General features: G+C 41.8%; 1 protein-coding gene across 1 annotated transcript; it reads left to right on the plus strand.

The window, feature by feature from the left end:
* Positions 1-1,807: 1,807 nt before the first annotated feature.
* Positions 1,808-14,510, plus strand: fgf11b (fibroblast growth factor 11b). The gene is made up of 5 exons (XM_085935664.1): positions 1,808-2,000; positions 9,168-9,278; positions 9,877-9,980; positions 13,938-14,136; positions 14,374-14,510. Exons 1-5 carry the CDS (start codon positions 1,808-1,810, stop codon positions 14,508-14,510), a joined length of 744 nt encoding a protein of 247 aa, XP_085791790.1.
* Positions 14,511-18,204: the final 3,694 nt, after the last annotated feature.

Here is an 18,204-nt window from a genome sequence, read left to right on the forward strand (position 1 = left end):
TTGCTTTAGTGGATTTGAAACCCAAAGTTCCGGGGAGATTTTCATAGGATTTCTATGTCCAATCACAGCACAGCACGACGGTGTGGTTTGACTATTAATTCATTTGGCATCATGCACATGTCATTCTTTAAACAGCTAAAACTAACATTTACTTCCCTAAAGTATTTTCTTATATATACAGCTGAACATATAAATACATTTCCCAATATGAGAAAGTGAGCAAATGTTTAGTTTTAACAAAGGTGATTCATATCATACCAACCCAAATCTAATATTTGCTTTCAGACTGATTGAAGGCATAAAGCAACAAAAGAACGCAGCAGGGTATTTAGCTGGTGAGACGTCTAATGAGGCACAATGTCTGCCTATGTGGAAGAATAGTTTTGTAAATGCTTCATTATTTTTGGATTCATGCGTAAAAAAATGAAATAAAAAGAGTCAAGGTTATTCCTTGCTTCAAAAGTGTGCACAAAGACGTGGATGCCAGTATCAGCAGTATAAGTTATAGGAATCAATATATTTATTGCTTTAATTTTGGATATGAGATGAATTAAATAAATCACAGGGAGAGTGGCGATGACGACTTGATTAGGAGATTGCTTGCTGTGGGAGCGCAATACTGACAGAGACGCAGGCAGCAGCAGCAGGGAAGACTCCACTAACAAAATACACTCATGTGTGTGTGTGTAAGGAGGTGAAGTGCCACAATGTGCTCCTTTCACCATCAGTTCTTCTCAACAATGACTGGCTTGCCCCCCCCCCCCCCCCTTTATTAACAAACAGACAACCAGCAGCCTCTTCAAAGGTGTGAATTTGTGAATTGGTCACTTACTGTTGTTGTTGTTTTTTTTTTTTTTGCCAGACAACCTCACACACTCACACATCACAGCTTCTCACCCCCTCCCTCTCTTTCTCTCTCTCTCTCTCTCTCTCTCTCTCCCTCGCACTCATGAATGTCACCTCTACTGATGGTGGCTGCCGGAATTCACACACACATCCTCTCGAAACCACTCGCTGACTTTGGATGAGGAGGAGGAGGAAGCGGGGGCAAGGAGGGAGCGGGGGAGCCGGTGCTGAGGGGATTCGCTGAGGACTGTGGGAACGGAGCAATGCCATCCAGAGGCAGAAGCGGAGTCTCTATCTATCTGAGTCCATGTCTCTTCACCGTTCCCACAAGCGTCGTCAGCGTGCCGCCTGCTGTTCTACCTCTGGATTTAAATCCGCCGGATTACCGCTAGGACTTCCACATCATTGTTGGACGCTGCCACCTTTAAATGGGAGGCAAAGTTCCTCCGTGGACTGCACAAATGGTGACAAACACCTTGATTTTTCATGCTTCTTTGATAGCTTCCTAGCATTAAAGATGATTTCACTTTTCTTGAGCAAAAGTCTTTTTATATGTGGAGTCATTTTTTTGTAATGCCTGAAAGTAGGACTAGTTTTTGGCACTGTTACATTTTGAACTTGTCTATGGAGGGAATCTTTTTGGGTGTTGAAAATTTGTGATGAAAAGCATCATCCTTTTCCAAAGCCATCCTTGCTTCATGTGATCAAAATGTGACTGTAGCACTTTCCCTCTACGATATATTCGTGTGTGTGGCGAGTGTACATTGGACTGCAGGTGAACTTGCATCTCTCCCAGTTCTTCCATCTCCGCGCCCACTAAACTGTTCCCTGTTAACCCACTTAGGGTTCCCCTGTGGGGGCTTCTCTACAACCTTTCGTCCTACTCCAGATTTTGCAGGAAGCGAAAGGGTCGCAGGAAACCAAGACACCCCCCTCCCAAAGTTGAGAGGGGGGTGGGAAAATGGCAGCGCTTGCTAGCTCACTCATCAGACAGAAACGGGCAGTCAAGGACGACCAAACCAATCGACCGGTAGCCAACAAGCGGAAGCCCTGTCCAAAGAGCAACAAGTCCCTGTGCCAGAAACAGATCCTGGTTCTCATCTCCAAAGTAAGACTGTGTGGGGGTCGCAAAGGTCGCAACGAGAAGAGACCAGGTGAGTCATTGCCACCGTCAAACTAATCTACTGTGCATACCATTAACATTTTATGTGGCATTTTATCTGCCCCTATTTGCTTGCTTTATATACATCGTGAAAGAATATGAGCGTTTCGCCCCCTGCTAAATTCAATTCTCAAATAAGATCATATGCATTGGATGAATGGACTCTTTCGAAAACAACAGTGATTTATCTACACCCAAATGTATACAGGCTCACATTTACCTTAAGGTAGCCCCAGTAAAGCTGTTAAAGTCAGCATGAAATATCATTATTAACTGCAAAAGTCAAGATCTGATAGGAAGTCTGCCTATATAAAGATATTCAAGCTCAGTAAGAGATTTAACACTTAATAATTATGATTATAATTTGCAGTTAAGTTCTCCTTAGGATGGAAAATCAGTGAATTGCTATTTTGGCTTTATTGTATAAAGGCACAATGCAGCTCTTGTATTAGATGTCTTTAGGTTTTGCAAGGATTACTTGGTGTACCCATATGACGTACGCTAAAATTGCTGATGCAAAACAGAGTCGGACCAGAATGATTCATTTTGATGGAAAAGTAGCATCAGGAGAGAGAGAGAGAGAGAGAGAGAGATGTGATTGAACGTTCTGTTTGAATGACTCATGAGCTTACTCAGAGTTGTTCATTTGCGTGATTAACGAAAACTTTTTGTCAAACAATTTGCGAGGATTTAGGGCACATTTGCATGAGAACAATGTCATAAAAATCCGAGTTTTTGTTCTCAGCGTTTGTGAAAAGTTCCGCTGATTTCACAATGAGCAGCAGAATTGCCAGAGGACACAGATTTGCATACGGGGCATGCGCACAAGCTGGTTGTCCTCCCTTCATTGTCCAACAGCGTGTTTGACTTGAGAATTTGAGTTATGGGAGTACTGCGGCGCTGCTGGTCAAAGAAAATGTACAATTTGCTGGAGAAGCTTAAGCAAGCTCATTACCATGAGCTTGACGTACGCGGCAGTCCTTTCTCCCGACATTCATGAAGCGGCTTGTGAAAGTTTTTTTTTTTTTTATGTTGGGGTTTTTGCTGTTTAAGACGCAAACCAGCAAAGCAATATAACTCGAATCTGTTTTTATGGTGAAACCGTCTCATATAAACTGCTTCTCAATCACTCGATAGCTTTAATAATAGTAGAAGGTTTCAGTTGATGTATAGATGCCAATTCTGTTTTTGTTTTTTTAAAAGACACTATTCCGTCAACTGGGGAGAGAAAACAAGTGATTCTATTATTATAATGCTCCTAGTTTCTATTTCTGAGGGGAACTGTTTTGCTTTACTAAAGAACAAGAAGTCTGCTTCAGTCTCACAATGCAAGTTTAAGACACGATGCTGAACAATGTCCTCCGTGAAAAGGCCACATACTGTCACACTTGATTGGGGAAGACGGTGAAAGTTTGAGTGTTTGCCTGCCTGCGGAGCCCAAGGCTGTTTCAAAGCACATTTAATGTGGAGCATGATGAGCAATGATGATGAGGACCATCTATCATTCTCAACATACGTCTGCTGAACTTCAAACAGTATTTTGCTTTAAGAATCTGTCAAGTTCATTCAATGGGCACAAGACGGTTGCACAGCACAGCGGATCATTTATGACATTGTAAAGTAATCATATAATTTTGCCCGTTTCGGTGAGTACCAATGCAGCTGTAACATCATAAAACGGTTACACACTGCAAGATTACAGCTGGCCATTGTGTTTTTATTTCTTTTGTGTAGCCTGGACAATGAGTAGCTGCCAGATTAGCATCAGGTCTGATGTTGCGGTGGCAAAAAAAGGTGAAATAGGGATGTATTGTTCCTTTTGCTTACCAAGATTTGTTATTATCATTTGGAGACACTGTTCAGATGCTCTGCATGCTGTTTAAGAAATGCCGCTCTGTGTCAAATGCAAAACTTTCGAAGAAGGATTGTGGAAATGCAAATGTTGAGAATTTGGGGAAATGAAATATTGTGATGGGTTGGCCACTAATCCAGTCTACCCTGCCTATCACCCAAAATCGACTGGTTGGTTTCTAACCCCAATCCCTTAATTTGCCTTTTCTGTTCTTAACAGAAAGAGCATTATTCAAATCAGCAGCCGAATAAAGAAATGGGCGTCTCGTTCATGGCATAATCTAGGGAAATATTTCTGAGCTCAAATTGTTATTGAGGTCAAAATATTGGACATTTTCCGACAAGAAGATCAAAGGTGATATTGCGGCCAGAAAAAAAAATGATGCCTTGGCATCACTTGAGTCAATTTACAAGCCTTCAATGGGATTTGGCTCACGGCCCCAGGAAACATAATATTTCACGGTGATTGCTATGATACGCTGTGATGTCTCAAATCAGCGTTGAATTCATTCATGTTATGTTTTGTCACAAAACCGACATTGAGCACAACTGAAACCAGCATGATGATGTGCCTGATATTGATCTGGTAGACGTATCATTTTACATGGAGAGCTGGGGATGCCATACCTGAGTTGCTTGGGGTCGTTTTACAAATTGACACGTCTGATCGTAATTTATTCATTCGTAATTATTATCACTGCTTGGTCTACTCTACTTTCTTTCATATAGGTTGGGCTAACAATGCTAGAGTCAAAGTCCCTGGCACTAAATTACATGTTTACAGGATTCATTGACTTTACAATATCCTGTGGGTGGGGAAAGCGATTAAAGATTAAGCTACATTTATACAACTCAACTGCAAGTCATTTGCACACACAAACGTTTCCCACTTGCACACACGAGAAGTAAAGCTGCATTTCCACAAAACAACCAGGGGCTCTGTTGATTATTTAATCTGTTCTCTAATCTCAAACACTTTTAAAAAAAAAAAAAGGGGAGGGTTGTCTCGACATTTGATCAAACCAAAGCATCACATTTCCCACAAATCTGCAGAGATCCATTCAATGACTTCAGCCCTTATAATATAATATATTGTATAGCCAACAAATGCTGAGTCATCAAAAATCTAGTTGAAACTTTGATTTGCATTGCTGCAAGGCGAAGCAATGCAGTCGAGTACGTATTTGAGGACGGTTTGAGCACAAATGTTAGGCCGCGGCTGGGAAGCAGCAGACCGAGTTACAAGGAGAGATCCAGCCGAGGATGGCATTAAGTTGACCCCAAGAGATCAGGGCCGGGCAAAGTCGCTTACTCAACAACACCTGATCAGACGATGCAGTGTTGGGTAGCTTCTCATCAGAACTTTACTGACTGTGACAGGGGTCAGAGCAAGGCAGAGGGAAAGCGAACAGGCGGGAGGGAGGAGCAGGAGTCCGGTAATGGTAAACATCCTAACAGGAGAAAAATCAACATCTTAGTCATGTGAGAGAGAAAAAAAAAATTGTCTTTCTAAGTGGGGCCGGATGGGAACGCTGAGCAACGAGACAGATAAAGGGGGGTAATCAAACATGCGGGAAGAGAAATAAAGAGAGATAGCAGAGGAGATTAAAGAGAAGGTGGGTGGTAGTGAAAAGAGCTGTGAATCAGCCTGCCGTACAGAAAATGCCAGACCACTGGGCTGGATATTAACTGTCACTGAGAAAAGCTCCCTTCAACATGAACTTTTCGCTGGTCCCTTTTTGCTGTTGATTGAGCTTTTTTTTCCCTCTGTTGTTATATTTGATTGTTTTTGTATTTGATATTTGATTGACTCATATGATTGGATGTTGTTCAACTTGCACAATTATCAATGCTCCTGTGTAGACCTAACCGTAACCCTCAACTTGCACAATTACCAATGCTCCTGTGTTGACATGCTGGAAATCGATAACGGTGAATATGAAACTCTGTTTCTGTCTGAAACAACAATCATCAACGTGTTTGAGCTCTGAACTTGGAGAATGAACATCAGAAGGCTCAAACTATATGGAACTAAATGGCGTGAAATGATGAGTGATGATGAGTAATCTATTCCATCCTTTAAAATTCATCAGATTAGATCCAAGCAAAGCAATAAAGTTTCCAACTCTAATCTTTTCGTGGTTTCTTAATAAAAGTGGAAATCTGCGTCAGCTTATGGGTTTTATTTATGCGTTTACTTTCATTTCGTGGCTTATCTAATTCCGTGTCTCTTGATTGCAGAAGCTTCTCGTCACTTGCGGGAAAAAAAAAAAAGGCAAAGGACATGAGCGGATTGTCTGTGCTGCTTTCTGAATTTAGAGTAGGCTTGATATTTAGCTGTGGAGAAGATGTTGACAAAGCTCTTGAGGCGGCTGAGCGATGTGTATGCAGAGAGCATCCGTTTGTTTCCTGTCGTCCTGAAGGTAGCACCTTAACCTCCCACACATTCTTGCTAAGTGGAATCGGTGGGCGCTTTGATTAAAGCTGACAGGGACAGTCTGAACTTACCTCCGACCAAAGAAAGACAGTGAAGATGTACTAGGACACCTATTGGGGTGCTGATGAGAAGACGAGCGAGAAGGAACGTGCGGAAAGAAAAGGGGCAAGAATAGGCATGAAATATCGAAGAAAAGCTCTCAAATGACCAAAGTTATATAATATGTCTGGGGTGTGCTTATATGAATAGTTTATGAAAGCAAATTAAAAAATAATAATATTATATGACTCAACGCCGATAATATATCCCTTGGCAATGTTCAAATGAGATGTGATTGCTAAGCAGAACATGCAGAATGGAATTTTTTGGAAGGAGTAAAGAGCTCCTGAAACTGACTTTCAACAGCTGGAACAAAACCAATGTATATTTTATTTACTTACTATTTATATTTGTGTTTAATTTCTCTGATTGTCTCCTTTAAAGTCTCGGCAGAGGACTGTGCTGTTGTGAAATTCTCACAATTAACACAATACTTGAGCAATTTGATATCTGTCCAAATGCATGTTAAAAATAAAAGGGTGACAGAGACATAACAGACAAGGAGGTAAGAATTTGAAAGACTTGAGAATGTACAGTAAGTCAAGGAAACACCCCCCCCCCATTGTTTGATTCGGTCAAATGTCCTTGGCTGCTCAGTCACGCAGCTCCTCGTAATTACCTGCAGCCCTCTCAATAGAAACTCGGCCGCCGGGGGGTTAGCAAGCAACATACTGAGCTTGAATCAAGGCCGATAAAAACATTAGCGCAACGATAACTAACACCTACCCAACACCGATTAGTGATCAACTTCAACTACTGCTTATTTTTCCAGAGCAATTACATGGCAGCTAAGGGTTTAAACATGCTTGATGGCTGCAGTGATGCGTGAAGTGATTGCCTGGGCTTCTAATGCGTGTTGAACTCATTTATACAGACACACTTCTAATTGCTTAGTGAATGGTGGTACTATTAGAATGAGGCCTCATTCCTCCCGCGGGGTTTTCAATAGGATTATTGCTATTGAATGTAAATTGATGAGGGGCGTCCCTGCGTGTGTGTAGACCGTCAAATGGCTATTGCAGCACTTTCATAAACAAAAACATTCTCGGGTATCTCGTTTCTGGGATATTAGAACTTGAAACGGAGCAGCTGCTCACGGGGTTTTCTACCTGCCAACTGTTATTGTTGGTCAGGTTCGTAATGTGATGAAGGTCGCTCGGGAAACGGGTCTACTGATATTACGGGTACCACTTGCGCCACTGATGTACACAAACAGACAGGGAGGTCTCTTTTGTGACCCACACTCCACTGACCTGGATCAACTAATGTTTTCTGTCACTCAAGCCCACATGGGTCCTGCGAGTGATGAACGACATCATACACAAGCCACACGTGGGAAATATGCAGTTTCGGAGAGCAGAATGTGCCTTGGGCATATTTAGCTCAAGTTTTGCAAGTCAGATGCGGGTGTTGAAAGGTGACATGCTGTCGCAATCAAATTACACTTTGTATGACATCTGGATTTGGTTGCCACCCTAGTATAGAAGCATTTGTTATTTTGCAGAGGGACCGAGCCAGGAAACCTAAAATGACTTTATGTTTGGTCTTTGAATACATCTGTAGGCCACTACCCCAAAACACTGAGCAGTCACTTTATTTTCTACTTGAGTCTGTGTTGCATTTGCATCGCTGCGACAGAAGCACAGAGTTTGCGCTCATGTAAACAACCGTGTGTTTTGCTAATCCAACGGGAGGTAGACTGCTGTCACAACATGTTACTTTTCATCACTGCGTGCACGTCTCCAGGACCTTTGGGAGCGGGAGAGGGGATATGACATGACAGTAAGAAGGACACAAATCATTAAAGCTGGAGTTGAACGTTTTGTGATAAAGGAGCATTACATACAGATGTCGCATAGTAGAAACAATTGCTTAACCTTTCTTAGCAGAAGGAATGTTAGACAAGTTGGAAAGCATGTTGGGGGCAAAAAAGATGGCAAACAGATTTCAAAGTCATTAGCCGGGAAACGCTGCGGTGGCATGTTTGTAACGATGGGAATAGGTCACCATTTCACTGATGTCTTGACCCTGGAACACTTCCCGAGGGAATCTGCAATCTCGAGCTCATCACCGGATCATCATCATGCCAATTTCGTGCTCCCTGTGCTAGTCACCGGAAGGCGGGCTTACAGTATTGCGCAACGTACCAGGGCACTCCCGGGGGGGGGGGGCGGGGAGGCTAAGGGCACGGGCAGAGTTTGGTGCAGGAGGAACACCCACAAGACTCCTTGGTCCTGCACCTTCATCCATGTTCACCTCCCTCATTAAACATACGTTGAAGAGGAATGGTGTGATAATTAAGTGTGAGCACTAAAATAAAAATGGATGAGTCATAGTGGACCTGCAGGGTTCTCCTTATTGTTTGAATGACCAAGAATCAGGAGGTGAGCTTCTGTCTCTTTCTTAAATTAAAATGAGCTCATTAAACATTCACTCTTTTTCACCGCCACTCTTCCTGTCCTCCACTGCCCAGGTTCCTGATTGCATCTTTTATGTGGCTAACTCTCCGACTCGCTGACTAAATTTAGCCTTTGATGACCCCAGCAATAGCTAAAAAAGCACATGGTAGCAAATTATTGCATTAATGCCATGGCTAAAACAAAATATATTATTAATCACCTACTGGGTGTATATCACAAGGGTTTTGGGTTTTAGCGATAAATGAACCTTGGGCAGTTTAAATAAGTAAAAATGCTGTCGAATAATCTGATTGAGGTTTCAGAAAAAGGCATGAGTTCCTTTTTCTGATTTAATCAAGATCTTCATTTGCAGAGCCACAACTGAAAGGCATTGTGTCCCGCCTGTATAGCCAACATGGATACTACCTACAGATGCAGCCCGATGGCACCATGGATGGCACAAGAGATGAGAGCAGTTTATTCTGTAAGTGTGTGTTTACCATTAAGCCTCTTGAGGGGTGCCACCGTCATTGCTAATATAGTGGTCATTTTAATTCCTCTTGCTGACATCATGTGAATGTTATTTTAACCTCTAGAAGTCTAATTTGATCTTTTCAGCCTTAAATTATGCAATTTATCCTGCAGGTATAATTGAATTTGGAGGTTTGACCCTCCCTCCACACAAAGCGCTATATTCAGCGCTCAATTTCTGAAATTTTCCACATGTAGTATTTTGCTGCTGCCTTAGCTTTGAAGCATTGTGTCTAACTATCCACTTTTATCTCTGCTCCAAGCCCCATTTGCCGAGGTGGAGCATCCCGCTATTATCCAGTTTTAGAGGGTGTGTTAAGCTTAGCGAAGGTGACACGGTGTAGAGTTTGCTGCAACATAAACTCGGAGAGGTCACAGCATTTGGGCAAAAAGGGAGATGTAGCGTGCAGTGGAGAGACTGCAGCCTCCAAGACTGCCACAATGTAGAAAGAACATGGACGTTTTTAGCTGCATGATTTTGAACTCAAGATTGTCTGACTTGCTATTTTCTCTCCTTTCCCATCTTCCCTAAACTGTTTCATCCAATATAGCGCAGTTTAACCTAATTCCCGTGGGACTGCGGATTGTGGCAATCCAGGGTGCAAAGACGGGGCTGTATCTTGCCATGAATAGTGACGGATACCTCTATACTTCTGTAAGTATGCTGTGCAGATCAGTCTTTGAAAGCCCCAAATATTGGTGATTTTTGAAAGGTAAGATTCACACGCTGCTATGCATGAGCCGGATCACATCGAAGCTATTTAGTGGTTACTGATAAGCATTTTGCTGTGTCATCATATAAAGAGGGAAGGCCTTTATCTTCACTACTGTCATTTTGGATTTAGAGGTTAATTCTGCCGCAAGATATGATTGGTAATCAGAATTCCCTTAAAGCTTTTACCATTACGTTTTAAATGACACCTCACTCGTGAATTTTTAATTGAATGACTTTGACCCATAAAAAAAACGATACCCAGTCTTTTACTTTTTCACTTTTTTTTTTCCACATTTTGTTTTTACGAGTTGGTTTTAGTGAAGGATATGAGGGCAATTACGCGCAAAATGGTGTGGAATATGGCAAATGCACAAGCTCGTATTATCCTGTGAGCTAGACTGCTTATTATGCTTTTCCTCTGTGTGGGGATTTCCTCTGCTGCAGTCAATAGCTGGAGTGCGGCTCACGTTTCGTTAGGAGAAACCCACATTTACATACGTGCATGCACGCAGACTCTCGCATGTAGGTTCCTTACAAGTGAACACCTGTCTTTTGGTGTAATATCATGCATATTTGATTTTATGACCCCCTTTTTTTCTCTCAAGTGTGTCTAACGCACCGATTTAATGGTGCAGGAAGGGATTGAAGGTAGAATGGCATACTTCTCTGCTCAAAAGCCATGCTCTGTTCTGCTGTGCTTTTCTTTTACATTAAAAAAAAAATCCCAAGTGAAAACAATTTTAGAACACGTTTTCTTTCAGAACCTCAATGCTGACCTGACTCTGAAAGAAATCTTTTCTTGCCAAAATGTCCTCAACCCGTTATACAGTGAATAATATCTATTTCTTTTGTGGAATGCCTCTCCACTCAATTAAAAAAATAGTGTATTTATGATATTTAATCCCCTTTATGAATCCCATTAATGGGTTAATCAGCCTATATGACACTTTGCCTTTCGCAGCCCTTAGGAGGATATTTTGTGGCGATCTACAAGATTTTGCAATAATTACCCCATGCATGAGATTTTTTAAAATAATTAATGGGCTACCAAACTCGGGCACAGGACAGCTTTCAGTGAAATATAATTTCTAAGTGACACTAGTATTTATGTAAAATCTGTGATTATCTATAATGGTTATCTGTAGTAATCAGCTTGGATATGAAATGCCTCTGGCGATAATGACACAACACAAGCGTTACTTGTTTCCTGGGTAGCGTGGATAATTAAAAGCTGAGTGATTACTAAAGGCAGCAGGTGTCACAGAAGGTTGGAGAGAGAATGGAAGCTGCTCCTCCCCTCTCAGATACGAACCATCTGCCAATCAGATCAGCATGGGACGCAAATCATCACATTATCATCAGCATACTTTATGTATGTTACCATAAAGTGTTATTAAAAGTCTGCCATATATGGTGCCAGACAGCATTGAGTGTCTTCTGTGCTGTAAAACCTCTTAATGTGCACATCCATGTCTTATTGACTTACGTAACACGGTGCAGCTGTATCTGACTCCAAAACATCAGCAACATGCTCTGCTGTTGCCTTTTGGTCCTTTTCTGTACAGTGCACACATATGACACAATTTCCATCGCATTGCTTTTATGTTTTCTGCCAGCCATAGTATTATGGAAATATGATGTGATGTGTCTGAGGCTGGGCAGATGCATGCTTTTCATGTACCCTGGGAGCTGATGGGCTTGTCAATCGGCACAGGAGCCCCCGTATGACGTTGTGACCCCTGCTGTTTAAAACGGAGAATGCAAATAATTGCATGTCAGATATGCCGCCAGAACATGCTGAGAATTCTAGAAGCACATCTACATTTGGAGGGCTAATTACACACATGAGAACACAAGCCCAAATAAGACATTCTAAATTATTGATTGATTTTTATTCCCTGTTCCTTACATCTTAATTATATGTGCAATGATGGTCACGTTATTTTGACCTGTGAGTTTTATTAACACTTTACTGGTCCCGTTTGGAGGTATAATAGCAAGCCAAGTCAATGATGGCAAGGTGAGTTAAGCTTTCTGAAGGAGGTTGGAGAGATGTAATCAGAAAGGAGGGCTGTGTATTGGTGGGGATGGGGAGGCGGGTGCATTCCTGCATCATAAAATACTTTCATCCCATCTTGTGGATTCTCAGCACGGATAACATATATTGCACCTCTCTCATTTGGTTTGGATGCATTTTGGCACCAGATGCACAAAGAAGGCCAAGTATGGCATTCAGTTATGGAAAGGTGAAACATTTTGATTTAATGGAGAATTCAATTACTATACATTACAGGGCTTACTGTTCACTTTGAGAAATGTGTATTGGGTTTTTTTATAACAACAACAACAACAACAACAACAAAACATATCCATCGGTAATAATTGTCCTACTGCTATGATAATAAGTATCCACTGGTTAGTTTCTGTTTTCTGCTTGGTTCCAGAGGTTACTTCAAGGGGGATTCAAAAATAGATCTAATAACATGAAAACGAAAACGGACCCTTGTGCTAATTGGCCATGAAAAATCACTTTAGTCAATAATGATTGCTTAGCCGTGCCTGGATTTTTGTTTTTGCTTTGGAGATTACAAGAATGAAAGTCAGCGGATGTGCTTTCTATAGTTTGGTTATTTTCGGGGAAGTGATTATGAAGGCTAATTAAAGGGATTACTTGCAAGAGGGGTTATCCCTTGTGATTTGGAGGTTGAACTGAAGGGCATTTTGTTCGAATGATTCTTTATTTATACACGGTAATGTGTCAGTCAGATCAAGGGGCAGATGCTTTGTCAGTCCAAAATTCATTACTGGTCTTGAGGGCGCTGGAAAAAACATATGTCTATTTGTCTGTGTTTTTATCTTGTACTTTTTTTTGTTACTCTCCAACCTCCCTCCCTCCCTCGCTTTTTTTTTCTTTTTTTTCTTTCAGACACCTCCTGCCCTCTGCTCTCTGATGTGATTAATAATGAATGAAGCACATCACCTATCGATCCTATCCTCTTTGCATTAGCCAAAGCGGAGGGTATCAAACTTGTCAGAGGATCCTAAAATAGCTCCTTGCTGTGGCGGTCATAGTAGTAGCGAAGTTTGTTGAATTAGGAGCTCAGGTTTGTTTTCCTCTGGTCTGGTCAGGGAGCAGGCGTTAAATGGGCGTAAACTCTTGAAGCAGCAGAGTGGGTGCAGAAAGGTCACAAAGTCCAAAATTGCCTTGTCAGCTAAAAGGTGAATGCCTTCCAGAGAAGGAGAAAGGTCTCGTATACCGTCTTTATCTAGGGTTGGCTCTTCACTGAAGTCTGTGTTTGTCAAGAGGTGGTCTCGTCCTTCTCCTCAAAGTCTCGGAGAAACTCAGCGCTCAGCCATTTCTGCGATGCTGATGGTGACTAATCAATTCACCAGATTGGCTTTGCTGTCTGACAGGAGAAGGACTCTGACAAGACTGATAGAGACTAAGGAAGATGTATATCTGTCTGGATTGCTTAATATCGCCAGTCAACGTTATACAAGGTTCAGTTGTCCTCATGTAGGAGGACACACTCATGAGGGACCGCTGTGCTGTGAGTTTGGGGCTGAGAGGAGAAATGAAGATTTGGATGAAACAGCGTGTGTCCATTGTTGTCGGGATTGTGATTGTTGGGCCTTTCATCTTCTTTCCCCTTGTGTGGAATGTGGAATGATTAAAAAAAAAAAAAGCTGTGCATGTTGTTTTGCCATGCATAGTTCATGCGTTTGTACCCCAAGGATAAGGATGTCCATGCTGCTCTCAAACATGCTTTCTTTTTACAAGACTCCGATAATGCTTTTATGCTCTCATGACAATTGCACATCATTTTGCTTCCCTTGCAAGAGTTGCTAATGTGAATGCACCTCTGCCCCTTTCTCTCTTTTCATGTTTATTTCTAGGATCATTTCACTCCAGAGTGTAAGTTCAAGGAGAGTGTGTTTGAGAACTACTACGTCACGTACTCCTCAATGCTCTATCGGCAGACCCAGTCTGGTCGCGCTTGGTACATCGGTATCAACCGTGACGGCCAGGTCATGAAGGGGAACCGGGTAAAGAAGAACAAAGGAGCCGCACACTTCCTGCCTAAAGTTATCGAGGGTCCGTTTGCATTTTATTCAGTCATTACAGATGGGCATTCAAATATATTAAAGAATCAACTGCAGGTAAAATTAGGATCAGATAATCAACAAATCTATATTTCTCATTTCATCAAGGAATGTAGATGTTAATTCAAAAACATTGTCTAATGATGAAAATTCAGATTTTCTAATGCCCATCCCTTTCAAATGTAATATGTTTGTCAGTAATTCTGGTGATTCTTTCTGTGCCGTACAGTTGCAATGTATAAGGAGCCGTCACTACATGAGCTCACCAGCGAGCCCGTGAGTCCTCCGCGGAAGACCACTAAAACATCCGATTCCCCGTCCTTAAAAAATGAACGGAAAGAAGCTCCCAAGGCTGACGCCTCATAGCACAGGAGACAGAGGGTGGGTCAGAGGGCAACAGTGACACAAAGTCACCCATCATGCACGGAGGACGGCTGCTGGGTGAATGGCCCTCATGGTGTGCTATGAGATGGTGAGCAGTCCATCAGTTGACGTGATGAGAGGGGAGTCCCACCCCACTTTTGTCATCACAGAATGACAGCCCTGGACCCTGGCCGTAACTTTCACCCCCTCCCCACGCCCATGCCAATGTCTCTAAGCCAGCCCCTATAAATTTCTTGATGCTCAGGCCCTTTCATCATTATTCATTGTCATTGTCACTATGACACCAATGTCTTTTCTCCCATGCTTATGCAGCATTTTCTCCACCGCATTTTGATATTCGCACATTTACAAACCAGTCTCAACTTCATAATCCTCACCCATGAGTCCACTCTTGATCCCTAAACTTGGGAACTGTGTCGCCCCGCCGGATTTCCCCACACCATCTGCCGAGCGGCTCGGCTAATCACCGAGGTCAACCGACGCTCAACGAGAGATGAAACGGCTCAAAAAGTCGAGATGTCAAATGAAATCCCGGGTCAAATCGGGTCACAGCGTGATGAGGATCTGGGATAAAGTGATGACTGAATAAACCACAAATATTTCTTAGCCGTTGTTTTGCTAAAATGAATTTGACAATACAACTTAAAATCGATGACTTCCCAGTAATATTGAAACAATAAAATACAGTAGAACCAATCGTCCAAACATTACCCACGCAATCTTAAATTAGAGCAATATTGGGTCTAGAAATCAAAAAGGTTTTAGACGGAAACAAAATATGTATATACCAGCTTTGAAACGCCACGGGATGCATCTCAAAAAAAAAAAAAACGACACAGACACAAAAACAGAATAAGTGACATTTTCTTTGCAGCCTTTCTCCCCATCAAGTGATCACTTATCATTAGAGAGCTAGCTCAAAGACGACACATGAACAACTGGGTCATATTTTCAATCCAGTGTGGATCAGAACCAAGTCATCTGAAACCAAGCGGAGGTGTATACTTCACTCAGCATCTGCTGTCAGCATAAAGCCGGGTTTGAAGGCAAACATCAAAGCCGGAGGAGCCTCCGAGCAGGAGCACTTGTTATTCTGACGATGTCTGGCAGCTTATCCACCCTGCTCGCTTTATCAAATCACCTTGGAAGAATCGCCCTCAAAAATGGAGCTGTCTGAGTGGGTGTCTTGGTGGGACTGTGCCTTGTGTAGCGATGTCTTTGACTCCAAGGATGCACGTTATGCTTGGGGACGGGTGTCGGCGCAAGGGCAACTTTTTGTCAAACGTAGAGGAAATAGGAAAAGCCAACTCCGTCCCTGCATAGCAATCATTTCAAGTATTGTATATCAAAGTGAGAGTGGGGAGTACAGACTAGGGTGATTTAGCTGTTACCCTGACAAAGTTGGCACATTTTATGAGTTTATATTTAAAAACATCAGACATTCACATCCCTATCCACTTTACAGAGCACTGAAATAAGCCCCGAGTGGTCATAATGCTGAAGGATGCCCCCGCAAGTTGTCAAGACAGTCATACAATATGTAGACAGACAGAAAAAAAAAAAAGAATGTTTGGAAAAAATGACTGCTAAGACTGGCTTAATAAAAGAAATAAAGTAAGTATGTGGAAGAATTCAACGAATGTTTAAACAGGTTTGTAAAGAATGTGCATGCATGATTAAGATTTGGGTAAGACAAGACAGAGCAGAGCGTAGGACAGAAACAAAGGGCACAAGGATCGATAGATACAGTTTAACACAAACAAGAGACTTGTGACGGTTGCAAAAATGACCGGGTGGTCTGCCAGATGACAGCAAAATCTTTCTGTTCACAAAAAAACTCAGAGGCCAGGTGTGTGGAAAACGGACTCTCTTGTTTCTGCAGCGCATTTCAAAACATGCTCCTATCCTGACTAAGTAAAAAAAAAAACTGCATGAGCAGACAGATGCTCTTTTCAGACATACATTAGAAGTTGAGGTGAGATTCTTCAAACAAACCACCCCCGCTACTCAGATCCCTTGTAGAGTAATCGACTATGCACACCCTGGACATTGCTTGAAACATTCAAATCTTAATTTACCATCCCGAAGGATGACAACCCACAAACCACCGGCGAGGCTTACAGACAATAAAAGAATATTAAACTGCCGTACAAGCGAGGAACAATTGAGTTGATGGACTTTTAAACCGCGGTGGTAAATACAAATCATAACTGCATTTTCCTCTAACAAAGACACGCTAATAAAACTTGTTCAGTCTTGCAAGAAGCGAAGGCCAGTAACTAATTGCAATGTTTAGAAATTGCAGCAGAGCAGCATCCATTACTTTGTCAAGGAAAAAAAAAACATCCAGGGACTAATGTCAAAGAATGTTTTTGATTTACATTTGGTGGAATAGAGTCAAGTGTTTTCTCTAAAAAAAAGCAACACTTCAATTTCTGTTCAATGAATCCAACTACAATATGATGTGAAATGAAGAAAACAATCATTCTGTCTAAGAAGGATGTTGATTTATTTTTGTTTGATTTGTAGTTCAAGGTTCCACAAAGTGTTGCTTCCATTTTCTAATTTATGCAAATGTTATAAGATGAGTCACTAATTCTAGTCACTCCAGTGGGGAAGCAGAATATGAGCACAGATTATGACCGATGATAGTAAAAACTACTCGTAATTTTCACAGGCTTCATAACTTGAAATTAACCATCTTTATAAAGAATACATCTTACCAGCCCTTTATCTCACACTTGCAGTCTTTTTTCTTTAAATGGAGTTTTTCTGACAACAAATGGAGAGATTCGATGTGGTCTTTACATTCAGCGGTGTGCTGTATTATAAAAACTGTGACTGTGTCAGAGTTCTATCATATTTAATGTATGCTATGTCCATGATACACATGAATAATGTACTATGTCAAGTCCTTTTTATTCTCTTTATAGCGCTCAATATGTGTTGTTTGTTTTTGTTTGATGAATTGTGTTCAGTTTTCAATTCAAAGTTCAAATAAGTGTGGTCTCTCTTTTTGGTCTGTTGTCTTTTGTTTGCAATGATGGATCTTTACAAATGCGCCCCCCCCCCCCGCACCCAGCCCCTTTGCCCTCTCCTCGCCTACTCCCTTGCGTGACCTTCATTCCAGCTGCTGTGACTATATGTTTGTGAAAGATGTACTCAAGTGAAAACACCACCAAAGCTCACATGTGACCTGTCAGAACCAACAAAGCTCACATGTGACCTGTCAGAACCAACAATGACCTAGGTGGGCTCATAGTTCTGGTCACGCACGTCTTCCAAAAGTTTCCTTCAACTGTAACTGTTTCTCTCTGACCCCCCCCCCCCCCACACACACACACACACACACACACACCACCTCCCCCTCGGACTCTGGGTGTCTCAATCTCAAGTCAATCTTATTGTCTTCCAAAAAAAAAAATCTGATGTTTTCAGAGAAAGAATAGAGACGATTTCAAGCCATAAAGGAACATGGGCATTGGCCTTGACGGGCCAAAGAAAGACGGTCTGGATCTGCAGGCGTTAGACACACTTCAAGACAGCCAATAAAACAAACAAAAAAAGGCTTTTTTTTCCCCCTCCCCTCCTCTTCTCTTCTTTTTTTTTTTTTTTTTTTTTACAATTCCATAGGAATGAAAACCAGCAATATGCAATGGAACTTTTTACCAGTTTG

The sequence above is a fragment of the Syngnathus leptorhynchus genome, chromosome 17 (assembly GCF_054491065.1).
Source record: "Syngnathus leptorhynchus isolate UIUO chromosome 17, UIUO_Slep, whole genome shotgun sequence".
In the NCBI taxonomy this organism is placed as follows: domain Eukaryota; kingdom Metazoa; phylum Chordata; class Actinopteri; order Syngnathiformes; family Syngnathidae; genus Syngnathus; species Syngnathus leptorhynchus.

Excerpts from the sequence above, each read along its gene's own strand:
- fgf11b (XM_085935664.1), top strand. The coding sequence starts at position 1,808 with ATGGCAGCGCTTGCTAGCTCACTCATCAGACAGAAACGGGCAGTCAAG. Across the intron at positions 2,001-9,167 it reads TCGCAACGAGAAGAGACCAG|AGCCACAACTGAAAGGCATT; the intron begins GTGAGTCATTGC and ends CTTCATTTGCAG. Across the intron at positions 14,137-14,373 it reads CCTGCCTAAAGTTATCGAGG|TTGCAATGTATAAGGAGCCG; the intron begins GTCCGTTTGCAT and ends TGTGCCGTACAG.